At 38.8% G+C, this 25658-nt stretch overlaps 1 protein-coding gene across 9 annotated transcripts in view; it reads right to left on the bottom strand.

Moving 5' to 3' along the window:
* Positions 1-4875: 4875 nt before the first annotated feature.
* BCLAF1 (BCL2 associated transcription factor 1) overlaps positions 4876-25658 on the bottom strand; it is a 29157-nt gene continuing 8374 nt past the window's right edge. For 2 of the 9 annotated variants that reach the window (XM_054024302.1, XM_054024301.1), the window contains exons 3-13: positions 24075-24197; positions 21558-22463; positions 18262-18933; positions 17981-18150; positions 14880-14985; positions 13834-13918; positions 13005-13180; positions 11693-11873; positions 8937-9083; positions 6433-6642; positions 5896-6268 (exon numbers count right to left, since the gene is read on the bottom strand). In XM_054024302.1, the coding sequence (XP_053880277.1) occupies positions 6263-6268; positions 6433-6642; positions 8937-9083; positions 11693-11873; positions 13005-13180; positions 13834-13918; positions 14880-14985; positions 17981-18150; positions 18262-18933; positions 21558-22463; positions 24075-24178 (2763 nt within the window). In that variant the 5' untranslated portion in view covers positions 24179-24197 and the 3' untranslated portion in view covers positions 5896-6262. Of the gene's footprint in view, positions 5478-5895; positions 6269-6432; positions 6643-8936; positions 9084-11692; positions 11874-12704; positions 12871-13004; positions 13181-13833; positions 13919-14879; positions 14986-17980; positions 18151-18261; positions 18934-21557; positions 22464-24074; positions 24198-25174; positions 25195-25658 lie in introns of those variants that run through there. The other 7 variants (XR_008444553.1, XR_008444552.1, XM_054024303.1 and 4 more) reach the window with 7 other exon arrangements.

Raw genomic sequence — 25658 nt, 5'->3', positions numbered from 1 at the left:
AGCTATGACCAGGATTAACACACACAAAAAATAAAATCCATGGCATTCTTTCAAGTTCTAGCATTTTAAACTCACTCATGTATTTTAAAGAACAAAGCATAAGTTTTAATACTTGAAATACTCTAGGCTCCAGTTTCAATTTGTGAATGAGAACTTTAAGTAGTTAAAAGGAAATGAACATCAAGGTTCTTATGTTAAGGAATAAGTTAGAGTTAGGATGGGGAAGGGGTAAAGTTGTATTAGTGAGGATATGGCTAGGAAAAGGGACTGGATGTTAAATGTGGATGGACTTATCAAGCGTTAAAATTTAAACATTTCTGGAAAGTGGGCAAGGCATCTCAGCATCTTTGTATATAAGATTAGCTATTTCATTATTTTTAAACTTCAAAGTATTAAATTCATGAGCTGAGTCATCTGATCTGTAATAAATGAGGAAGCTGGTGATCATTATTGCAGACTGGTGTTTAGTGGTCACCAGCATCATATCATATATTGTCTCTATATGCCTAAAACTAAAAAATATGCAAGGAAATGATTGGAGGGACAGAAAATAATTCTTTTAAAGTAAACAAAGTAGCATCAAGATAATTTACACCCCATAAAAGGGCAGAAAATCAGTTTACTTAGCTTCAAGATCAAAGTGTCTTTGAATGAAATCAAGTGGAAGAGAGCAGAGTATTGAGTGTGAATTCTTCCTGGGTTCAGACAGGAGCGCAGAGCCTTAGAAGCAACCTATGCCCAAAAGCTGTCATCCTTTGCTATTCTGGTCAATGGTACAGCCAGGGGAGATTTTCTTCTCTCTTATTCAGTGGGCCAGGGAGATACAATTAAACAGAAAATCCTAGGCTGAAGACTACTGCAGCCTCCAGTTCAACTGTTGACAGCATTTCAAAAGCTGCTTTGGGATATGGCAAATCAAAGCTAGCAAGCCACCAGTAGTGGTTAAAGGGGGTAGTAGCAGCAGGGCAGTTTATGGCTCAGGCCTGCCCAAGCTAGTTGGGGTGGGGTTTGGGGCAGGGGCAACTCCCAAAGCAGCTGGATTCTATACGGCAGAAAGAATAGGAGAAGTTTCCAGTAAGCAAAAGAGCTGCATAGTACTGGCCATTTTGCTTCCCGCCCCCCCCCCCAAGAAGATTGGGGAGCTGAACGCAAAATAAACACTGACAGGATCTCTGAGTTGGTGCCTGGAGAGAAAATTTGCAAGATCCTGCCTTTAAGTCTGCAATGGGCAAAATTACCCCAGATGTCTCCTGAATAGAATAGCCTCACTGTGATATTATAGGAGAGGAAGCAAATGTGGCCTTATTAAACTGGTGTTGTCAGTGTTGTCCACCACTAACTCAGCCAGACTGGTCTATTTTAATTCAAAATTCAATGTACAGGCAAGTCTTATCTTACGCAGGGGTTCCGTTCTGCGGTTAGCGCATAAAGCGAAAACCGCATATAGTGAAACATTCATTGAGTTCAATGGCAGGCAGAATTGCCCGCACTACAGGTGCAGTTTTTATGTTGTTGTTTTTCTCCCCCCCGTTTTTGCCGACCGCGCAAAGCTGAATTCACACATGTTAAATGCGCCTAAGATGCGACTTGCCTGTAGCAACAAAAAGGCTCTAGTAGAAAAGAAACTAGATAATTCTTACTACTTTTCCTGTAGATGTGATCCCAATGATTGTTTTCAACTTCTAGCAAGAGAAATACAAATGCGCTGAATACTCCTCGTATCAGCCAAACAGATACTCCAGAAGTATCCAATTAAAAGTTCAAAACACAACTTTTCCTTAACAGTTCTTTGCATTCTTGTTGGAACATTACTCTTCACATTGAAGGACTAGATAATGTGGTAGGAATTTAAGTTTTACTCAGTGCCTTTTATCCAAGCTCAAATAATTGTCTTCATATCACCACTCCTAATTTTAACTGTGTAATTTCTCATGTGGATTCTCCAAGGGAATCTGCAACTGAAATCTCTAGGAGAGTGTCTGTTTAAAAAGTATCAGAGGGGTAGCCGCGTTAATCTAGATCTGTAAAAAGCGACAAAGAGTCCTGTGGCACCTTATAGACTAACAGACGTATTGGAGCATAAGCTTTCATGGGTGAATACCCACTTCGCTGACGAAGTGGGTATTCACCCATGAAAGCTTATGCTCCAATACGTCTGTTAGTCTATAAGGTGCCACAGGACTCTTTGTCGCTTTTTAAAAAGTTTTCTAGAGAGGTCAGGTCACAGAATAATTTGCCACTTCCTATCTATTCTGTAATCCAGAAATACTTTCTTCAGGCTGGTAGTGAGCAGCTCCATTCATACCATACTCAAGGGCAGTAGGCTTTTGTTATCCAACCTTCAGGCTGGTGCAAATAGAGAAAGGATGCTATGATGATAGACTGGGATTCACGAGATCTGAATTCAATTCCCATCTTTGCCACAGACTTCCTTTGCAACCTTGGGCAAGTCACCGTGCCTCAGTTTCCCTTATGTAAAATGGGGATAACACTGTCTCCGATCTGGTCTATTTAAGTTAATAAATCCCTGTAGGCAGGCATTCTCATGCTGTGGATATAAGGCACGAAGCAGCCCACTTTCAGTTGGGTTATCTAGTCACTACTGTAATACAAATACACCTCTACCTCGATTAACTCTGTCCTTGGGAGCCAAAAAAATATCTTACCGCGTTATATCAAACTTGCTTTGATCCACCAGAGTGTGCAGTCCCGCCCCCCCAGAGTACTGCTTTACCGCGTTATATCCGAGTTTGTGTTATATCGGGTCGCGCTATATCGGGGTAGAGGTGTACTATCAAGTGCCTAACAACTAGGCTGCAGTACATTTGTTGCAGTACAAGTATTCACAATTTTCTTCATATACTATAAGTCCAAGTCTACCCCCATTGACTTGTTTCTAGCTGCCTTCTTTGAGTTTTAGATTCACATTAATTGTTAATTATCAGGGTGAACTCTGGGATACTAGCTTCTGAATACTGAACTCAGAGTTTGTTGTTTTTCCATTCCTCCTCTCACTCTCTCTACTTTAGCCTACCAGAAGACTGTGTGAAGAAGTTTTGTTGAAAGTCAGTGGAATAAATCAGTTTTACATTTCAGTCGTCTCTTAAGAAGTAAGAGTAAAATCAGATCTTGTAACAGAGGTAAGGTTTGTATGACATTTGTACAAATTACCATAGCACTAACCGAGTAGAATGCCCAATCTTTTAGTTATGCTAATGGTTCAAATATTCACTGAACTATAACACTCATTCCACTACCTCCCTTCAAAAAGCTGTAAACAAATTGAAGGTTTAACCTTTTTACCAAGACCTGTGAAGTGGAGCCATCCTTTCCCCCTCCATCAACTCTCCCTAGTTACATTAGCAAAATTAGATACTACATCTCTATGCTCTTACTACCATTGCTGCCAATAAGGTGACAAATGGAGCAGAGATCATCTTGTGGGGAGAGGACTATTGCAAGAACATGTGTAATAAGCAGTATGTGGTGTTCCTATAGTTTCTTTTAGAACGAGGGTATGATATTCCAGGACAAAGTACAGTATGACCGCATTAACTTGACAGAATCTTTAGAAATAATGCTACTATTTATATGTAATTTCAGTTGGAAAATTGAAGATGCTCATTACTCTAGAGCCGGCAACACTTGATGGTGGGCCAGAGTTCTGTAGCATTTGATGCTTGTCGTTTCTGGTTATGAAATTTCATGAAGCCACCTAGAACTACACTGCTTATGAAACATTACATGTGACACATAAATAAATGACATTATAACAGGAGCCAATGTTTTCAGACTTACCTCCCTGTCTCCATTAAAACTACAATAAGAATATTAAGTGTAATAGGAGATTCTTAGCCAATGTAAAAAAGTCTCACTAAGAAGGGAATTAAGCAAAAAAGTTGGACCGTAAACATCCACACAACTGGATGTGTAAGAAGAGAGGGTATTGTCCTTTTCAGATGGAAGGTTTGCTTAATAAATTAGCCAACTAATTCTATGCTGAGACATAGCCCCCCCGCCCTCCGTACTATAGTACTGAGATCTGTATTTCACACTAGCTCTGTAACATCTTTAAGTTGGTGTAGATGTTGTATATCCTACTATCAAGCTCTCCAGATACTACTGGCTTACACAGCACTTAAAACACTTATATCAACAGACTTCTATATTACTAAGTGTGTGCTACTGTGTTATCCTAGGAAGAAGAGAGAGGTGAGCCTTGATACAAATCAAGCTTTTACAAGCCTTCTTTTGACCATCATTGTACTGCTGGCTGGCTTCTGGTTTGTAGGTTTGCAGGAAACTTTTCAAGCCCTGTATTTAGGGAATTAAGCAGACTATGTTATAAACAACATAGCTGGAAACGGTTTGAAAGCTTCCATTTAATACTCTACTGCTAGTTCCACTTTTACATTTCAGTGTTACAACTTGCTTTGCTTTAACAAAATGCACACAACACAGCATTTTGAATTTGCATCCTTAATCTAGTTGTAATATTAAGATTTTTAAAATTGCATAACTTTATTTTAGTCCTTAGCTTCTGCTATTGCTGCAACAAAAGAGCTAGAAGCACAAGTGATTATATACGAGGCTGGAAAGGAGGTAAGGCTCAACTTCAGAGAATTAAATTAAATGACAAAGCTCTTACTGTTTTAAATTGTTAATGATCTTAAAATCTAATAGCAAGTTAGTTCTAATTTGAAGTTTCGTGCTGCAGTGTGTTTTTCAAATGTTGAAGGGGAATGTGTTTTAGAATTTATCATTGGTATCTTTAATCTGTTTCTGCTTGTTATATGTTAAAATGTTCAAGTTTCTGTAAGATGTTTAGAGCAGTAAGGCACAAATTCTAACATTTCATCCTTTTAAAAACTTTTAGATTTTTATTTCATATAAGACTGTAAACGTAATAGAGAATTCACACTTGCCAGAATATTTACCTGAAGAGGAAAGCCCACGTAAAGAAATTGAAAAGGCAGTTTTATGAACTGGAACAAAGACTGACACAAAGGGCAGCTGGATTAATAGTGCCACAAACTTTTTGACTAAAACTTTCTATTGGTAACCCATGAGTCACCAATTAAAACAATTAAAACGTAGTCTTGAGAGTGTCATTTTGTGTTATTCACTGTGCTTGAAACGTTTTAAGATAGCAACTAGTGCTCCATTCACAAGACTTCATACATTATGCATGCAAAGTCTGAAATATACTAAACAGATTTTCTTAAAAGTAACTCTTTTTCAACTAGTGGTTTACCTTGTTCTGTCATATGCAAAAATGGAACATGCATTTGGAATGTAGGACAAATCTTCCGGTTACAGTGTATAGAAGTCAAGCTACTTTTTGGGCTGTTGCACAAACAGTTGAGGCATTTCCCCAGTAGCGGTATATGGACGGAGAAACGTAGCACCTGTTATGCTACAGCTATACTTGTCAGATTTAGATCTGTTCAGAAGAGAGCTCCCATCGTGGGGGTGGTCTAGAAATGTGAATGTATGACAATGTTAATACAGGTTTGTATACATCTCCATCCACATTCATTTTAAGGGATATTGAAATACTTTAGCTCTCAAATATGATCCACAGCAAATTTTCTGCAGTTATTAAAACAAAGTGAACTGAATTAGTCTTGTAGTACAGTTCCCATCGAGCTATGGTTAGGATTGCTTTAGCAAGCTAGAAGACTATTTTCAAATACATTTCATTTCAGTCTGTTCACTGTGAAAAGTGCTTTTATAACAAAGACTGGCTTAAGGCTGCAATCTTTTAACACTACTTTTGGATGGGTAGCAAAACACAACAGACTTTGCTCTGGTTCATTACATCTAAGGAAAACACTAACTCCATTGTGATTGAGACTTAGTACTAATTTATAAAAAAAAAATGCTCTTCCAAGATTTCAGGTATGCAGAGCTATAAGTTTACTTCAGAATAAAACACAGCATCATGGGGAGAATCAAAACTTTTCAGTTGCACTTGACCATATCTTGTGGACAGAGCAGAATTACACTGTATTTAACAGACAGTAAAAGTTCTTAAAAGTTGATAATTACAAATATTTTACTTTCTACCTGTACGATCGTCAACATACAGTTTACTATATCAAGATCTCTAAAGGCTTAAAACAAAAAACAATCCCTCTAAACTACTTTTAAACAGTAAAATTTAAGTAAAATGCTTACATTCATTTGACGACAAAAAAATATTAAAAATGCTGTGTGGGTGGTGCAAGGGCTGCTTTTTCAGCTGGAATTTTTCTTCATATTACTCCTGTAGAAATAAAGAAAATATGGATGAGTTGCCCCCATTTGTCCATTACCGCAGATACATGAAAATAATTTTTAAATGAAAACTATTTTGTCAATTTTATCACTTAGGGTATGGTGAGGAAGGAAATCTGTTCTTCAATTCATCGACAAGCCAGAGTTTTCTACCTTTTCTTCTTTGCGTCTGTCCTTTTCTTCATTATTTTCCATTGTTTCTTCTTCATCTTCCACAAGCCCATCCCCTTGGTATTTGTCATGTGTCCACTTTGGACTGCTACCTGATTTTTTGAAGTTAAACCGCCCTCTGCCACGCTGGAAAGTGCCACGGCCTCTTCCTCTTTTGGCCCAATAATCCACACCATCATCTCTGTCATCATGCTATGGTAACATAGGTCAAACAGAACAAGGATGAGTTAAATGAACAACATTCTTAGACATTTGTACTGCACCTATCACCATAACATGTAGGCACCTTCACTTCAATGCACTGTCAAGTGTGTTTTATATATAATCTGTATGAGAGGTTTTCCAGGGAATACTGTAGTAGTTTACATCCACAGTTTAACCTACATTTTATAATTGATAAGGTTTGTCCTCATACTGTAAACAAGCATTTGAAAGACTTTTAGAAACGACAAAATTTTCAATTATTTGTGAAGAGTCATATCTGAGAGGTCTTGTCCTATGTAGGACTACTCAAAGTTCCACTTAAAAGGTGGGCAATAAACCAGTTACTTAATGAAATTTACCAGCTTTGACCTTGCCACTCTATTTTCACAATCTTCTGTGACCATTGGAAGTACTGCCTTTCACATGCTACCTGATATATACTGCTGGTGGTGGCATGCAAAAGGAGAGGGGGATAGCTCAATAGCTTCCACACAAATGAAAAGCAGAAGCTGACTACTAATTAATAGGCAAATTCCTCTAGCCTCTCTCTTATTAAAATAAAATCAACAAAAATAAGTTTGTAGTATCACAAAAATCGTATTTCATATTCTAGAAAGGCCAAAGTGATTTCTTTTAAGCAAAAGTGATGACATAGATGTAGCGCTCTGAGAACCTACCTCACTGTATAGTAAAATCACATTGCGATGTAATTTTAATAATGCACTTTTCCCGCATTCAGTATTTGTAACATTATTTGAAAAAGTGCTTAACCCTTGGAATTTAGTGCTACTACTGAGGATGACAGAACATCTTCCATTAGCTGCTTGACTAGAAAAAAAGGCTTCCAGGTAAATCCCAATCTTATAAGTCTTCAGAACCTTAATAAAAATTAAAGTTTTGTAAACAAGTTTTGGACAGGAGACCCTGTTCAAATTCAAAAACAGATTTGGATTTTTTGGGGGGTGGGAAAATTCAGGTTTACTTGTATGAGATGAGAGCAGAGCAGAGGCCCTAGGTTTCACATATATAAAAACTGTTAATCCCTTCTATGAGGAAGAAACACAACTAAAGTATTCTAAGGACCCCAAAAGAGTGAAGAAACAACACTAAAGTTCCTCTTGCCTAAGTCTATTAAAATTCCTTCCAGAATTATTGGTGGAGATATTCCTGTATAAAACTTATTTATCTATAGTAATTTACAAGTTTCAGAGTAACAGCCGTGTTAGTCTGTATCCGCAAAAAGAAGAACAGGAGTACTTGTGGCACCTTAGAGACTAACAGAGTTAGTAAGACAACTCCCACCTGTTTATGCTCTCTGTATGTGTGTATATATATCTCCTCAATATATGTTCCATTCTATGCATCCGAAGAAGTGGGCTGTAGTCCACGAAAGCTTATGCTCTAATAAATTTGTTAGTCTCTAAGGTGCCACAAGTACTCCTGTTCTTCTTTTTTCTATAGTAATTTACTGACTCAAGTTCAGATATCACTATACAAATGTAGAAAGTTTATCAGAAATGAACTTGTAATTTTTACCATTTAAAGTATTAGTATTTTATCATTTGAAAATCCACTTACTAAAGAGAGCTTAAGCAGCACAAGCAGAAGAGAGGCTGCATATTCAACAAGTTAAGTAAGAGATATCTTGGTCAATGATCTTAACTACCCTTCTTTTGATACCAGTATGGGAAAGTAATATTTAACAGATGTCAGAGTACTTTAATGCATCTCACTACTCTACGGAGAGCAGCAGGGCTGCTGCTACCAGAGCCAATCCATGTGCACTGTGCCATCTCCCCCTATTCCCCCCCCCAATATTGTATGCTGCCATCTACTCATGACACACTACTTTTACAGGACTCTCAGCACAGCTGAGGCACCAAGCATCAGTGTCTGCTTTAAAACCACTGGGGGAAAAACACTTGCGTTAGTTTGGGTGGTCTGTATGTGTTTGTTTTAACATTTTAGGCTGTGCGTGGTAGGTTGTCACTCTTCCTCATTCTCCACCCCAAATATGGGGAAAAAGCAGGAGTGGTGGGGGACGTCCTCTCTGAAGTGACCTGCTACTGTTGCCCACCACTCTGCTGCAGAAGGATAGAAGGGAAGCAGGTACTGGGCCAACTAGGACCCTGATGCTCTCATAGTAATAATATGCTAAAGTCATTGACAGCTACCAGTACAGAAGCAGCATGCACACAGACACTGCCTCGTTAACATCAGTTATAAAATATGCTTTGATAAAAGATGCATGCATTATACATAATAAGTTTTCCAGCACCCACCAAGAAGTATTTCTTGCTTTTTGGGGTATATTCAGGATCCCATTCCTCTTCCTTCGGTCTCTTTTGAAAAGTAGCATTTGAGTTGCTGGGACCAGTATTTGTTCCAGCAAAAACGCCTCTGGCTCTTCCTCTGCCCCTAATTCGAAACTGATTAACCAAAGTGTTTATGTATTTAATCAATATGCATATAGTCACAAAGCAAATATTCAAGTTCAACTGTATTACCCAAAATGTTATTTCAGTATTCTTTCCTCAATATATAAACATAAAACAGCAATTTAAAAATTCACATGTAATACTTTAAATCTAATGCACTAAGTGTTCACTTTGAGCTAACAATCTCTATTCAGCTGAAGTGCATTCAAATACGTTTATAGGATTTTTAGTATATGTTTACCCATAATGTGAAATTGAGGGAACTGATTGACCAAAAAGAGGGGAGGAGTGCAGAAAAGAACACGCGACCTGGAGAGTTTAATACTACTTATCTGTGAATAGAAGCAGACTAAACAGATCAGTGGAAGAGTCACAAGATTTATCAAGACAACTGAAAGCAACAAACTAAAATGGAGACATTTGAGAATGATAATTTGAAAAGTGTTGGATATATATAATGTTAAAGAAGACTGTACAGGAACAGAAGTGGGGTTTTTTAGAAAGGTAATCTGGAATACATACATATATATATATAATTTATATTTTCAACTAAATGCATAAATTTAGGAAATACTTTGGCCTCTGATATCCTCTGAATCCTCTTCATTGCAAAATTAAGAGTATGACAGGGACACTGTCACTGTGGAGGAGGAAATAGCATTTGGAAAACAGAATGTTGCTAAGATCAAAGCCTAAGTCAGCTAATTCTGGAGGCTGAAATTCCATCAATCATATGAGTTGGGCTATGGTGGCTATTTTAGTAATCCTACATTACAAAGCAGTCTAGGTAATATATAGCCCATAATGATGCTACTGTTGTGGGCCTACCTGTTTCAGGGCATGACAGAAAAAGAGGAGCAGACTCTTAGCATAAAGACAGCTCCCTTTTCAGTCTGGGAAGAGCTCACATGAAAAACCTTTAAGGGACTGTAAGGTCAGAAAATGTGACTGCAGGCTTCTATTCACTCTGATAGACGAATAGATACGAATGCTTTCATTATGTTTATGGGTTTACATTATATAAAATGTGTGTGTGTCTGTCTCATTTTGTAAATAAGTCCTGCAACCTGTTGGTGGAAATCTCAGTCATGATTTTTGGTGAATAGGCACTTTTTAGTTTGCACCTAAGCAAATCTACTCCTTTTTGGCCAGCCAGCCTATACCATAATAGCCCCAAACGCAAAAGGGAAGATTTTGTTCAAATGAAAGGGTTTTTTTTATCCAAAATAAAAACCGTGAACTGGAATAGCCTACTAAGCTAGGAGGACAAACATTTCACTTTAGCTGTATTGGTAAAAACTATACGATCTAGTTTATGATTGTAGACAGAAGGTGCAAGCTAATCTGTCAGGCACTGGCCATTTTTGTAGTCATATAACATTGCTTGTTTATTTCTAATCTATTGTCTATTATGTCTATTGTCTCTTTCAGCATAACTGATTCAGTATTACAGGTTACATGAAGGAGTTTAGTTACTCCCTCCCAAAGAATCTGTATGTTTGGAATCCCCGCCTCCCCCCCCCCATGTAGCTTGCAATGTTCAAAGTTATAGCTCCTAATGTTTACTTCCTGCCTATGTTCCTAATCTCTAGAGGTGGTCTTTACTGTTTTTTGGTCCTCACTGGTGTTTGCACATTTTCCAGTTTAGTATCAGTGAACTACATTCACATGCTGTTTACATCATTTTATTGAGTAGTGATTTTAAAACTACTGTCTGTGGACTTTGGTTGAAGGCTGGAAGGTGGTTAGCGTTGTGATTTGGAAGTGTGTTGACCAGTTAGCTTTGCAGCTGACTGTAGTCGAGTCCAGGACATTCAGAGAAACACTAACGAACAAAAGCAAGCAGCCCTGCTTTCCCCAGCACAGCTGCTTCATGGCTGTCAGGTATATAAATTAGGCATGTACGAGTTTGTGGATAACAACAAAATTGAAGGGGTAGCAAACACAGATGGGCAGAACCAAACTGTAAAGTGACCTGGAAAAATTGGAAGCACTGGGGATTACAGACAACAAATAGCAAAATGTAGCTTTAATAAATTGATATTAGAACGTTTAAAATCCTGCCCCAAGTAAAAGAAACCAACTGCACAGATACAAATAGCAAGAAATACGCAAGCAGCGACACCCATAGCATTAACAAGGATTTGGGGTTTTTTCCTCTTGTCTTTATTACTGTCCTGATAAGACTCTTCTCTGTAACCCGTTGCTAGTGTTGCTGTGAAGGAAGTCTTGGAAGGAGAGTTGTCTAAAAAGAGGTTTCTCACTTCTGCTGTGGTCCATAATATGAAAGTGTTTGAGACTTGTTATTCTGAATAATTAACAAAGACTGCACTACACTATTAGATACTTCAGCTTGTTAAACTATTGTTAGTTACCTTTTGTTTTTCATTTTTAGCTGGTTTGAGTAATCAAAACATTCAGATCCAAGCAACTCTGAACAGCACACAATAGCAATGGGTTACATGATACTTCTAAAATGAAACACTGCACATCTTAATCTTGGGAAGATGGATCCTAGAGTCACGCCAATTACCTAACACTGCTTTAAGGTAACAATAGTATAGCAATGAAAGTTTTGGAAGGAGCAGAGAAAGACTTACAAAGGTGCCTCTCGGCCTGCTGACTCCTGTAAAACCTGAATATTCTTTCTGCTCATGGTGGGTTTTGAACTCTTCATCTCTTTCTTTCTTGCCATCTTTTTCTTCTCGTGAACTGGATGAGGCGGAAGACGGGGATGAAGATGAGGAAGATCGAGAACGGTCTTGCTCTCTTTTTTGTTTACTGAAAAATAAAAAACATACTTTGTGCTGTTTTAAAAATAGATACCCTGTAGCACGCTACACTAAAGGAGGTCTCTGTTTATGTAAAAGCTACTTCCCCCTCAGGTTATAAATCATCCATAAAAATATGTATTTCAGATTTTAAGGTGGAGTATAATATCACTTTTCATCCTCCTTCCATATATTTAAAATATATTGTGCAAATACTACTGCTAATTAGTTGGAAACCAGTAGACTGCAAAATTAATTCTCTGGTTTTTGATTCAACGAAGAGTGACCTATTTAACTGCCATTTTTGGGGTAGCAAAAGGGAAAGAAGAAGGGAGGAAAACCCTTAGAGCAAAAGTTATAAATTTTAAGTTAATTGAGTTTCCACGTATTGTTGAAAATAGCAGATATATTCTGGGCATCCCAATGTGGATGCCAGTGGATGACAGTGTGGATACCAGAGGCAGAAAGGAAATGGGAAAAATGAAGCACAAGTAAAATCCATCATATGCCCAGTGTAAAGCAAGAGAAAAAAAAAAAACCTAATGCAAGACTCTGTATTGAGTAACCCCATATTGGCAGTATTTTGACCCAATTTACAAGATTTTAATACAACACCCAATAAGTCATACCTGAAATCTCTTACCACAGCTATAAAGTATCCACTGAAACATAACTATTAACAACTAACATTTTTCTTTAAAAACAGCCCACTGGCTTTAGAAAAATAAATACTTCTCCCTTCTCACCCATGTTAAACCTAGACATCAGTAAAAATTCTCATACTCTGGGTGTTATGAGTTGAAAAAGTGCGGAATCAAGCATAACGAACCAAAGTTCTTACACAAACTGTTTACAGAAATGTACTGCATTGAAGTCCAACCTCCTGATGTAGCCTGGATAATAGGACAGATTAATTTGTCATTTTTTTTTTCAGTGTTAGCTTGCTATTCCAAAGTTTTTGTCCTCATCCACCATAAGCCGTGTAAAAGACAGATAATACATTTTTGCTGTAAAACAAATAATTTTAATTGTTTAAATTTAAATGTTCCATTACACAGTGAAAATTGAAAGCAATTAAGCTTACAATTACAAAAGGCTAATTAGAAACTAAAAAACCTACTTAGAAAGTTCAAATATTTACCTGTCATCTTTGTAAGATTTGTAATCCTTGTAATCTTTTGGTGTTTTCTCCTGCTTTCTTGATCCACTGCTTTCCCTGGAACCTTTAGAGTCCCCTCGTTCTTTACTTCGCTCTTTTCGACGACGGTCAATGTCGTGCCGAAGATCAGCAGAATCGCATCTTAATTTTTTATCTCCCTGTGAAAGGAAGAGATTTCAGGAACAGCATTTTAAAATGGAAAAATCCAGGCGAGATAGAAGTTGGCCTCCCATTTGCACTATCTCCAAATTTCTAAAGAAGTAATAAAGTTTGCCTAGTTTCAACACTATTCAGAACATTCAGTCGATTTTTAATGACAAAGTTGTTTGACTTTTATATGTCTATTCCTGATGATTTTTTTAAACTATCTAGGAATTTCGCTTCTGAGAAGATGTTCCACCAAATCACCAGGGAGATCTATTTTTACAAGCAAACTATCAGGTTTGTGTGGGTGGATTAATATTTAGTACAATTTATTCTGAAGAACTGTGTTATTAGGACAGCATAAACAGCTGATTAATTCAGCTACAACATCTGCAAATGACCTGTTTTCTTGATTTCTAGTCCTTGGGTCTGCTAAGTGCTGCAAAAATCAGGAAAACTGGAAGGAAACATCCTGGAATCTAGGCAAGAAGTTGCTAACATATTTTGTCCAAGGCCAGAGATGAGAAATAGTCTAGGTCCAAGTACTTTTTGGGCTAGAAATACAAATCAAAAGAAAAATACTCCACCCTGAAGTTTAGACTCAAAAGAAAATACACATTATTTTACTAAATCTAGAATACCAATTTAATATTAATTCAGAACCTACTTTTTGACTTTCTTCTTTAAAGACTCTCTCTTCACCTGCTAAACGGGTATGCTTCCTCAGGGCAGTTGGAGAGATGTCAATCCTCCTAAATGTAAAATAAAAAAAAGTGTATAGCCATACACACAGGGGATCGTTTATGGCTTCCTGTATTTCTTTTGGACATTTGAGAAAACAAAGAAATCAAGAGCTACTCTATTTTTCAGCAGCATGATCTTTTTATTTATAGTATTAGGTCCCTATAATCCCTTTAAATCTATTCAGATAATGAAAAATCTGTTTTTGCCCAATGAAGTACATTAAACATACACATGTGCAATTATGACATTTTGTTTTTCCCTTTATTTTTAAAGATGTAAAAGCATTAATGGATTATGTATTTCAAGAGCTCTGTAAAAGTGATCAGATCATTAAAACTAACTCACGCTAAGCAGCAGTTAATAACATCCCTTTAAAAGTAGAAAATAAAGTTCAAAAAATATTTCTTTGATGCAGAATACTACTAGAGAGAGGGTATTTTTAACTTCACACATGTAACATACTCAAAATAAGGCATGCAGCCTTTTATAACTGATTCCAATGGTTAGCAATGATATACATATGCCCTACCTTTGCTTACCTTTCAGACACTAACGCAGCTCAGGTTTTTATTTTCAAACTGCTGTAAATTATTAATGCGGTTCAAAAGTTAATGATGAAGTCACAATATGAACTAGCTCACATATGAGAATAATAAGCACTCAAGTGGTGTTTTTCCATCTTCAAAATACTTAAGCCTCAATGCTCAATACTGCATGTGAGGCAGTTAAGTATAGCCCAAAAGAGATACTGAGGCAGACAAAAGACTTGCCATAAAGCCACATATAGAGCTGGAGTTTGGATTAGAATCCAAGAGTTCGAGGCTCCTAGTCCTGTGCTCAGACCAGTTCATGCTTCTCTCAGGTGAAGAATTCAGAGGTAATTAGAAAAGCATTTATGGGTTCTTATAAGAAATATAATTTATTATTTCACTGAAATAAGCAGCATCTAGTAATGCAACTGGCATATACCTGTGTATTTCTGGGCTCTTTTGCCGGGTGCAATGTTCTTCAGTAGCTTTTTGATACGCAGTGAACCTCTCATTTAGGGTCATTCCAGCTGACTTGAAGTATTGTTCTGTTGGTTACAGAGGAGAAATTCTGTCTAGTTAGTTAAATTCCACCTACATAAGTATTTCCATTCCTGACAGAAAGATACATAGCAGCCAAAAAAGAACTGAAAATATTTAAGTTTATCAGAAGAAGAGGCAAATCTGTTAGAGGATTTTTCCCACTCTTACCCTTCTTGTAGCCTCAATGAGCAGATAATAGCAGCGCACAACACCACTGCAAGCTTCCTCACAGGTATGCCCTGCTAGTATTAGAACTAATTCAAGCACCATAAACTCATTAGAGTCAGACTCTTCCCTTTTCACTGTCACATTTTCCTCTAATGGAGGAAAAGGAGCAGCTGTTTAGGTTTCCTTCTTTACACTTTGCCCAGAGGAGCAGATTAAGTTATTTTGAGTCAGTATTTGCAGGGAACAAAATTTCCAAATAAATTTAATTTTTTAACTTAAGATAGAATTCATTTTGACAGAACATTTAAACAATTTATGCATCAAGAATTACATATAGACTTATTAAACGTAAGTTATTTCTTAAAAGAATGCAACTTTTCCTTTAGAAACAGAGATGATAAAATTATCAAAGTCAATTAACAGCCCTACAGCTGAATATATTCATTTAAGCATCTGGCATCTTGGCAAACCTGACAGCTTCTCTAACAAACAAATTTTCTTTTGGCTTTTGAGACAGTTAAAATTAGTAATAGCAACACTGAATTTTTAAAGACCAGCTCAACAAATGTGTTTAAATGTAAAATAGACGTATAAAGTCATGAACTATGAAATGTTACAAATGAAGCAATCTATCTGCTTAACAGGTCAACATACATCTGTATCAACTTACCGCCCAACATCCAGCACATGTCTCATAACCAATCATTAAAACTTGAAACGGCCACTACAAGGGTAGTGCCTCAATCATAATTCCATCAAACCCAGGAATTTGAGCTAGCAACTCAGTTTTTATGCCATTTTTGCCAGGAAGACAGAAGGTTCAACTTTGCCTGTTTTTGCATCTGTATCTTTCAACAGCTATTTTACTTTTGTAACATGGATTTTGCCATTTCAAAACACATTCCAGGACCTAGTTACAATGAAAAAGAAAACATCACTGGGCATTTTCAGCTCTATATTAATAAAGAGCTGTTCAGACCAGTTGCATCACACCAATAATGAATCATAACGTCAGTTCTTTAAAAAATGAAAAGTTACTAAAATCCGATCACAAAAAACTAATTTTGAAGTGTGCAGAAAGGCTAAAAGTTTTAGAAACAAAATATGGTATACACACATCAAATAACTTGGCCACAGACTGGTTGATAAACAGTTACATTTCCCAGCCAGATGTTAGATTTAGAAACACTGCCCCCTGCAGGCCCCAGTCCTGTAACATGTAAGTCAATTATCAGAGGGGTAGCCTTGTTAGTCTGAATCTGTAAAAAGCAACAGAGGGTCCTGTGGCACCTTTGAGACTAACAGAAGTATTGGGAGCATAAGCTTTCGTGGGTAAGAACCTCACTTCTTCAGATGCAAGAAGTGAGATTCTTACCCACGAAAGCTTATGCTCCCAATACTTCTGTTAGTCTCAAAGGTGCCACAGGACCCTCTGTTGCTATGTAAGTCAATGGGAGCTTTGCCACTAACTTCAATGTAGGATCAAGCTCTAAATCTCCGACATATCAAAAAGAGAATAGATACTTTGGTTTCAAATGTTAATATGTAGTCAGCTAGTACTTAGCAAAGGATTATTTAATTAAACAATCTTTATAACTGCTCTACAAATCCTCTTTGCAAAAATACTTATTTTGCAACCAAATCGAATTTCAGAATACTACTAAGCTTTGGTCCCTCTAGCTATTTATTATGTAGCACTTTTTTGGATGTTCAGCACACCAACTTAGCACATCTAAACTATCTTAATAATGAATGCATAACTTCGGTTAAATTAAAATTGGTCATCTGATCAAGTGGCTCCTATTCTAGGAAATTTAAAAAACTCGATTCCCTCTTCTGCTGTGAACACCAACAATTTTCATCACTAAGGTCTTTTGTCTTAATTAGTTCATTAAGAGAGCTGAAGAGGACATGTTTGGCAACAAATAAGAAATGCTTTGCTAAAAAAAAAAAAAAAAAAAAAAAAAATAGTTGGTGCTCATTTCAGAAACTCTGTAAATGTCCTCACATGTTAGACAAAAGGACTGTACTCTGTCAGACAATACTAAGTCTCTGACTAATAAGCCTGCAGAGTATTTTATACTTAATTGTGATATAGGAAATCATCCCTCTTTACTGGGATGCTTCCCAAGGAACTGATTTAGCCTAATGATAATGAATGGTAATAACTGCTGCTCAATCTGAAAAGAATTAGTATATAATCCATTTAAGAGGGATGAACTTGGACAGTGCCAAGTTGCCAAGTATGAAATTCTATGCTCCAGTGTCACAAACTGCCAAATAAGGAATGAAAACAAGATGAAATTTCATCAGTTTTATTTTTGTATATTTATTTCACATAGTTTTTATTCTTTCATACTTTAAAAAAAATATTTTCTGAAGAGGGAAACTGGGATGTCCTAATCAAAGGATTCTACGGTATTTTCACATTATATAGAGTAATTTGCCAACAGAAATCACAATCACTAAACATGAGAATTAGCAACCTCAAAGAAATCTAAACATTGGCCAATATACAGTTTTTTAAATATAGAACATTTAAACTTGAGTGCAAAAATTCACAAATTGTCCACAGCTTATTTCACTGTATAACACAGTTTATCAAGATATACAAAATTGGTATTACTGCTATAGTTTTCTGGGACTAGCTGTGCAGTCTTTTAGGGGGTTATTTTAAGATGAGCTCTTCTCAAAAGGAAAAAAGTATGAATCAATCAGTATGAAGAAACAGAGAACTGAGTTGTCTGTAGTGACATTAAGCAGGTTTATCTGTAATTGATCATTTTCCTAAATGCCGACACTGATATTTGCTGTGGTAAACTGAGTACATACCTTTGACATGATGAACCAAAGACACAATGTGCTGAATAAATGACTCGGACGTGCTTTTGCTGGCCTGTGGCAACTTAATGTGGTCAAAGATGGATCGGAACTCTTGCTCCTTCTTGACAGAATGGACAAGCGTACTAGCAAGCAGCCTGTCTTTAGTCAAGGAAGCAGGTCTAAAATGCATCAACAAGAAAGAGAGACAAAAAGAAACCAGTGGTTTAAATAATGTCTAGGTAAACTCTGTACACGGGTGAGGAAGTGTACTGTGAATTGGGATAATTTACCTATTGGAATCATCAAGAGGGACTGGTGCCATTTTGAGCTTAACTTCAGGACGATGGGAGTCACTGGCTATCATTTTGATCCTAAGTGGGCTCTCCTCTCGGAAGGTGGATTTTTCTCTCGCATCCAGATTCTTGTGTAGAGGGGGACTGTAATCAAAGAGTTCTTTGAGCTTTTCAGACTTTACCTGCTCAGGTGACTGAGTTTCTTTCTTCACCATTATTCTCTCAGAACTTTTGTCGTCTTCCTTGTGCTTATCTTTTGTTGCACTAGGCCTTTCCACTACATAGCCAGTCTCTTTAAGTTTATAACTCTTGTCTTCTCTAAATCCATCACTCTCTCTATTGCCCTTCATTGAAATTTTAGATTTGTATTTGGTTCCTTCCTCCTCAGCATTCCGGTGAGATGCAGTAGCAAAATTTTTACCCTGATCTGCGAGGACAGATTTTCTGAACTGTCCATAATCCTCTGTCTCCTCTGTCTCCTCCCCTTCAGAGTCACTAAACTTTTGTTTCCCAGCATCTTTACCAATGAAATAATCTAAAGCTTCCTGATCCTCCCATTCCCTTTCTCCCTCTGTCCTCCCTTTTTCTGATCCTCTCTCCTTCTGGGCCTCTTTTTCCCTGGTATTACCCCTATCAAGCAGGTATACTCTAGACTCTTCATCTGTGTACCTGTGGATAGCAAAGAAGAGGATGGTAACTCTGGATTGCATTCATTCCAGTTCATTTGCATTTCACTTCTGAGTCACCTCAGTATCACAGAATCACAACACAAAAACAAATTCCACTGAGTTGTTCAGCATATACTTTTTTGCACAGCATTATTATTACATCTACAGCCACTTATGTGCGATCCTTTGAAAAAAATATATATATGAAAAGAATCCCTTTTCTATATAAATAGACTACTGGAATTTTTAAAACTAGTGGTTTGGGGAGTTTTAATTTGGTGCCCAGCTTTAAGCACTTTTATATCTATCATTCTGTCTGTGGGAGAATCATAGGAAGTTTAGTATTTCAGTTTGCATTTTACTCTTGAACCCTGACATTTCAGGGACAATTCTTTCTACAAAAGTAAAAGGGTACCATTAAAAGAGAAAAAAATGAAAAACCATTTTCAAAATCTTGTTGTGCTTGTAACACAGAGATCCACAATTCTATATTGGCATAAGTCATTAGTCACAGTAAGGCCTTGTCGATACTACAAAGTTTTGTTGGCAAAAGCTGCCTTTTGCAGACAAAACAGGGAAGGCGTACACACTACAAAGCTACTTTGGGCATCAAAATAAAACCATCTCAACGAGAGGCTTTTTGTAGCAAAGTTAAAGCGACAAAAGGTCCGTATAGTCACTGCAGTTTGTTTTGTCCACATAACTAGCTTCCACCAGTATCCCACAAAGCCTGTCATGAGCACTCTGCTCCCTGTTTTGATCTCTGCTGCTCTGCAGGCATGCGCCCCTCCCCTTTCAAAGCTCCAGGAAGTAACTGACACCTGGGTGTACTGTTCTGTTTGGGGAACAAAGAGCAAATCATTAAGGTGGAATGCTCCTGTTCTGCCCTGCACTAGGAACACTGGGACAGGCAGGCTGCTGCTGCTGGGGGGGATGAAGGGGGGAATTGCTGTGCTGCTTTGACATTCCTCACGGAGCTGCTCAGGATGCCACTCCGGCAGCTGAGGTGGTGTAGGAGAACTCGGAAGGGATCACAGAACGATAGGCAGGCAGAACAGGCTACTGTGCCAAGCAGAGAGAGAGAGAGAGAGAGAGAGAGAGTGTGAGTGTGAGTGTGGTCCCTCTCCCTCTGCCTCAGGATAGGTCCGTCAGCCTTCTGTCTCCCCAGCCCCAGACACACCACTCTCCTCTCCCGCCTCACTCTTCAGTTGAAAAAGCAGTGGACAATCTATTAGGATGCCTCTGGAATGATGGAATTGAGAAACCTGCATCATGTGACACTGTACCTGCCCCATGAGGAATTGAAAACCCTTCCCAAAGCACCTTGCAGTCAGTTACACAGTGGAACAGCTACCACAGTGCACTGCTCTCTGTGTCGATGCAAGAGCTGTTAGTGTGGATGCACTCTGCCAACACAAGGAGCTAGTGTGGACATGCAATAGTGGTTTTAATTAAAGCGGCATAACTTTTGCCAACAAAACTTTGTAGTGCAGACAAGGCGTAAGACTTCAGGAATACTGTGACCAACTATGTAAACTGGCTTTTCAATCCTCTGTGTACACTGGGAATTTACACTACCATAGCTACATCTCTCAGGGGTGTGAAAAATCCACAACCCAAGAGAAGTAGCTAGCTGACCTAACCCCTGATGTTGACAGTGCAAGGTCAACAAAAGAACTCATTCATTGACCTACCTACTACCTCTCGGGGAGGTGGATTACCTACTCTGAGAGGAGAACCGCTCTCAGCAGCGTAAATAGTGTCCACACTGAAAATTCTACAATGGTACAACTGCAGTGCTGCTGTTGTAGCATCTTCAGTGTAGATGTAGCCTCAGGGAGGTGGATTATCTTCGCTAATGGGAGAACTCCTCCTTTTGGCATAGGTAGTGTCTACAGTGAAGCACTGCAGCTGTGCCACTGTAGCAGTTTAAGTGTAGACCTATCCTAACTCCTTTAACATTGCTGAGTGCATTTAAAAATTAATACTTATTTCATTCAGCTCCCACTATCTCAATACAGTATTTTCATGCTAATAGTTTCCAATATACTCACTGGCAGCAATGTATTTGCTTAGGGAAAAATCTGAATCCTGGTGCCTTTATAAGTACATTTATGAATAGCAATTCAGTGACTGAACAATTTAATTTCAGTTCCATAAACAGCACAGATAGAAGTCAAATTGCTTCATTTTTCAATCCATTTTTATAAGAAATCAGACAAAAAGTTAACAGTCCATTTTCAGTAAGATTTCTACAGCTATATTTTCTTTTTAGCAAATAAAAATCAGAAGACAGCTGGTATACACTATCCCCTTCCCATTTAATTTTTTCTTATGAACCCATAATAGATACCACTAGTGAACAGAACATATAAAAATACACTGTAAAGGAAAGGGACAACCAACTGTTCCACAAGGATACAGCTAAACCAAGAATTTATAAATATAATAAAAAGGAATGCTCTTCACGTGTCAAGCTTAAGCATAACTAGACTGAAATTAGTAAGCAGTCACGGCTGTTTCATTCGGCAGTTCAGGAGGCTTATACGTAAATTAAATGAAGTTCAACAGACCGAGCAGGGACATTTTAAGATTCAACATGACTTTTACAGATATAGTTCTTACCTTTTTAGAAACTTTCCACCCTTTGCAGTTTCCTGTTCCCCAGCTTCAGGATAAAATGAGCGCATTCGAGCCTCCTCACGTGGAGCACTCTGTGAAGGGATTGTCTTTCCAGGGCTTCTCCTTGAAGGGATATGATGCAATGGGCTATTCTGAGAAGGACTGTAGCGACTGGAACCATTTCCAAGGGAACCAGAGCCAGACCTCTCAGGGCTATGTTGAATGGAATGTGAATGTTGAGGTGTGTTTTTAGCTGAGTGAACTGTGCTGAGCAAAGGGGCATCAGAGCAAGATGAACTCTGACTGGGTGGGGAGGCAATAGAAGGACTATGGGGTGACCTTGGACTGTTATCATATGCTGAAAGGCCAGGCCAAATGTCACCAGAAGCTGCTGATGATTTGTTAAAGTCATCAAGGGACTCAGATGGGTCATGTTCAAATGTATCTTTCTGTTCATCCTGTGATTTACTTTTTAAAGGGCTATCTTGCAGAGGAGCTCCCTCAGTTTTCTTAGCCTGCTTTTCCAGAGATCCACGTCTTTTGGAAGAGACAGGCGATTTGCTGTATGGGGATGAGGAACGAGATGAAGAGGACCTTGGAGACCTGGAAGATCTGTAAGATCGACGAGATCTGCTCCTGGACCTCTGGGAAGACACAGACCTTCGCTTTGGACTTCTGGAACGTGAACGACCCCGCCTAGGGCTTCGGGAGTGTCTTCGATTCCAGACAGGTCTGTAGCCTCCACGATGATATCTACCACCTCCTCCTTGATAATACCCTCTACCTCTTCCTCTGTAACCATAGGGGCGTCTCATTCCTCTATTATTTCTGTAATCTCTGCGATAATCTCTAGAATAAACACGATCCCTACTGCGAGATCGTGAATATGTCCTGGACCGAGACCTAGAACTAAAGTTAAAAGAAAAAAGTTAGTACGTGACAATTCAAAAATCCTTTAAGATAAATACTAAATACTAATAAATAAAAATAAATACTAAAACCCTGATGTCAAATGCAATTTGTTGGGAATACACTAAAAGTACATGAGAAATTAACTCTATAATTCATCTTTATTGACTATATTACGTATAATCTGCCAAATAAAAAGACCAGCAGTTTGATGCTGCAAATTAAGTCAGTACTACAAGTTACTTGTGATTTGAAAAGCTATATATGAGAGAGAGTGACAAGCCATTAGGAAAGGGACCACACAAATGAAATACACCTCTACCCCGATATAACACGGTCCTTAGGACACAAAAAATCCCACTCCGTTATACGTGAGACCGCATTATATCAAACTTGCGTTGGCCCTCCCTGTTCCTTGTTCCCCGACCGCCCCCTTCAGAGACCCCCGTCCCTAATCACCCCCAGAACCCCACTCCCTACCCAACCCCCCTGCTTCCTGTCCCCTATCCACACTCCCTACCCCCTGACAAGCACTTCCCAGCAGTGTCGGGAAGCGGAACAGCCCGGCCCCAGCCCGCTCTACTCCGCCACCTCCCAGCCGCGGCGCTCTGCTTCCCACCGCCGGTGAGTGCAGGGAGGTTGGGGAAAGGACGCCCTCCACACTCACCTGCGGCGGGAAGCGGAGCGACGCGGCCCCAGCCTGCTCCACTTTCCTTGCCCCGGCCCCAGCCGTGTCGCTGGGTGGGAGTTGGGGAAAGGTCCTACACTCACCTGCGGCAGGAAGCAGAGCGCCGCAGCTGGGAGCTGGCAGAGTGGAGCTGGCTGGGGCCGGGCTGCTCTGCTTCCCGCCGCCGGTGAGTGTGGGGAGGTTGGGGAAAGGACGCCCCCCAGTGCTCACCTGCGGCGGGAAGTGGAGCACCGCGGCTGGGAGGTGGCAGAGTGGAGCAGGCTGGGGCTGGGCTGCTCCACTTCTGCTGGTGAGTGTGGGGGAGGGATCCCTTCCCCCAAGTCCCCTCCCCCGAGCGACACGGCTGGGGCGAAGGAAGTGGAGCAGGCTGCTCCCGACCCCCCGCTAATCCCCAGAGTCACTCTGGGACTGCTGAGCCCCCAAAAGTGCCCCCCCCCCCCCACAGCTCCTGCCTCCCAGACCCGGGGGGGTGGGGGGGGAGGGAAGCCCCTGCCCGCCCCCGAGACCCTCTGCTCCTTATTCAACCCCTTGGTCCGGCACCCTTAACACGCTGCTCAGAGCAGCGTGTCAGAACTTTACTGCCTTGTATGCGAACCCGTGTTATATCTGGATAGAGGTGTACCATGTAAAGAAGGGGGAAAAAATCAGGAAGCATAATTAGCATTCTTGTTCTACACCTTGAAGAAGTTTAAGGGTAAAATAAGTGAGGCACTAAATGATTAAAGCAACAGTACTAACATCTAGTTCATCTAAGATGAATTAAAACTAAGATGAATTCAAATTAGATGAACTAAGATCTCAAATTCACTTTTGTTGAAGACCACATGTAAGTGAAGGAGGTATTAAAGAAAAGAGCCACTAAACAACACAATATTAAATCAAATTAGCCCAAAGAACTGTAAATTAAAGTACCATCAATTTACCTGTATCTCTTTTTTCTAGAATGTGATCTGGACCTCGACCTCGAAGTGGACTGAGATCTGGACTTTGATCTTGAAGAATGAGATCTAGAATTAGATCTACCCATTTTCTTCAGTGGATTACTTCTAACCAAAAGAAAGAACAATGAAAAAAAGTCAAAGGAAAAACATCTGGATTTCATGTAGCCCAGATTAGTGAATCTTACTGTTATATCACGAATCAGGCTCTTAGTAGAGAGAGAGAGAGATATTTTTTTTCTAGTCAAAAAGATTTTAACTATATAAAAGTAAATACCACTTTAGCACTTTGGGGAAGAAAAAGATTACATCCAAGACTGACTGGACCATCCTGATTCTTTAAGTTACTGATGTTCAAAAAAGAAAAGATTTATCCATTTTATAATTATAGAATGAAGTCCTGCTAGTACAGATACAGCACGGCTATGCAAACCTTCCCAGACTGTTCTGCATCTGTCCCTCAACTAGGAGCAGCAGCAGAGGGGAAACTGGAGATTTTCCTTTGCAGACACTGTTCAGATATGCATTCCTCCCATGTGATCTCCTATACTTTTGCTGCACTTTGTACAATCTTGTGCTTTGCTAACCGTCTCATCAGTTTATAATGGACTTAAGATCCGTGACAGAGATGGGCTGTCAAGCCACTACCCCAGATCTCTTGCGTCCTAACTATTTGGATGGAAGAGCTTTTGGGGGGAAGGGAGAGAGACCAGGATGACAAAGAAATCCCCCCTCAGCAAGAACTCAATGATTTAATAGGGAAGGGGAGGTTTTCTGGTCAATGTGTTTTTCCAACTTTGGACAACTGAGATGTAGTAGCAGCTTGGAAGGTGTTTTATACCTGCAATCAAGCACTGAATGTAAACCGTAGGCCAACTGAATGCAATTTTGACAATTTCCCTTTCATCTCACTTTTAAACAGGTTATCTTCATCCTGAGCAATTCAAAATTCTCCACGTGAAAACTTTAAAAATTCAGAAGTGTGAAATCAGATTAAAGATTTTTCCTATTTTTTTTTTTAATCTATTCACTGCTGAATGGAAACCATAATTTATATGGGTGAATTAGCATTAAAGAAAAACTACCTTCTTTCTTCAGTTCACAGTATAAGTCAGAGCTACTTCGAAGGCTTCAAACACAGATGACAATTTGCACCAAAGCTGCCAATTTAAGTAAAATATTGTATAGATAAAAAAGTAAAAGATATGTGCCTTTAAAAAATATTACTGACTGCTGGAAGCACAAAAGCAAGCTATGCATCCAAAACTTGCAGCTCTTTCCAGAGCTGCACAACCTGATATGCTGACCCTTAGAAAAAGACATGAAGAAACACCCAGCATTCTGTTTAAGAGAGTAATTTTGAGCTGTATTACCCTTCATTCACATGGACTAAAGCTACATAGCCTCAATCACATTTCCTCCCATCAAGGATTTTTTTTAAGTTTCATTTTTTAAAATTTTCTTACAAATTAATATGAAAATTGTTATAGGCTTTAAGTTGCTTAAGAGGACAGCAACTAACTGAATAAAGATACCTGGGGTATAATTCAACACTTTTCAACGGATCAT

Source organism: Malaclemys terrapin, chromosome 3 (genome assembly GCF_027887155.1).
Source record: "Malaclemys terrapin pileata isolate rMalTer1 chromosome 3, rMalTer1.hap1, whole genome shotgun sequence".
Classification (NCBI taxonomy): domain Eukaryota; kingdom Metazoa; phylum Chordata; order Testudines; family Emydidae; genus Malaclemys; species Malaclemys terrapin.
The sequence above is the reverse complement of the archived record's forward strand: the minus strand, read 5'-3'. Positions and strand labels throughout refer to the sequence as shown.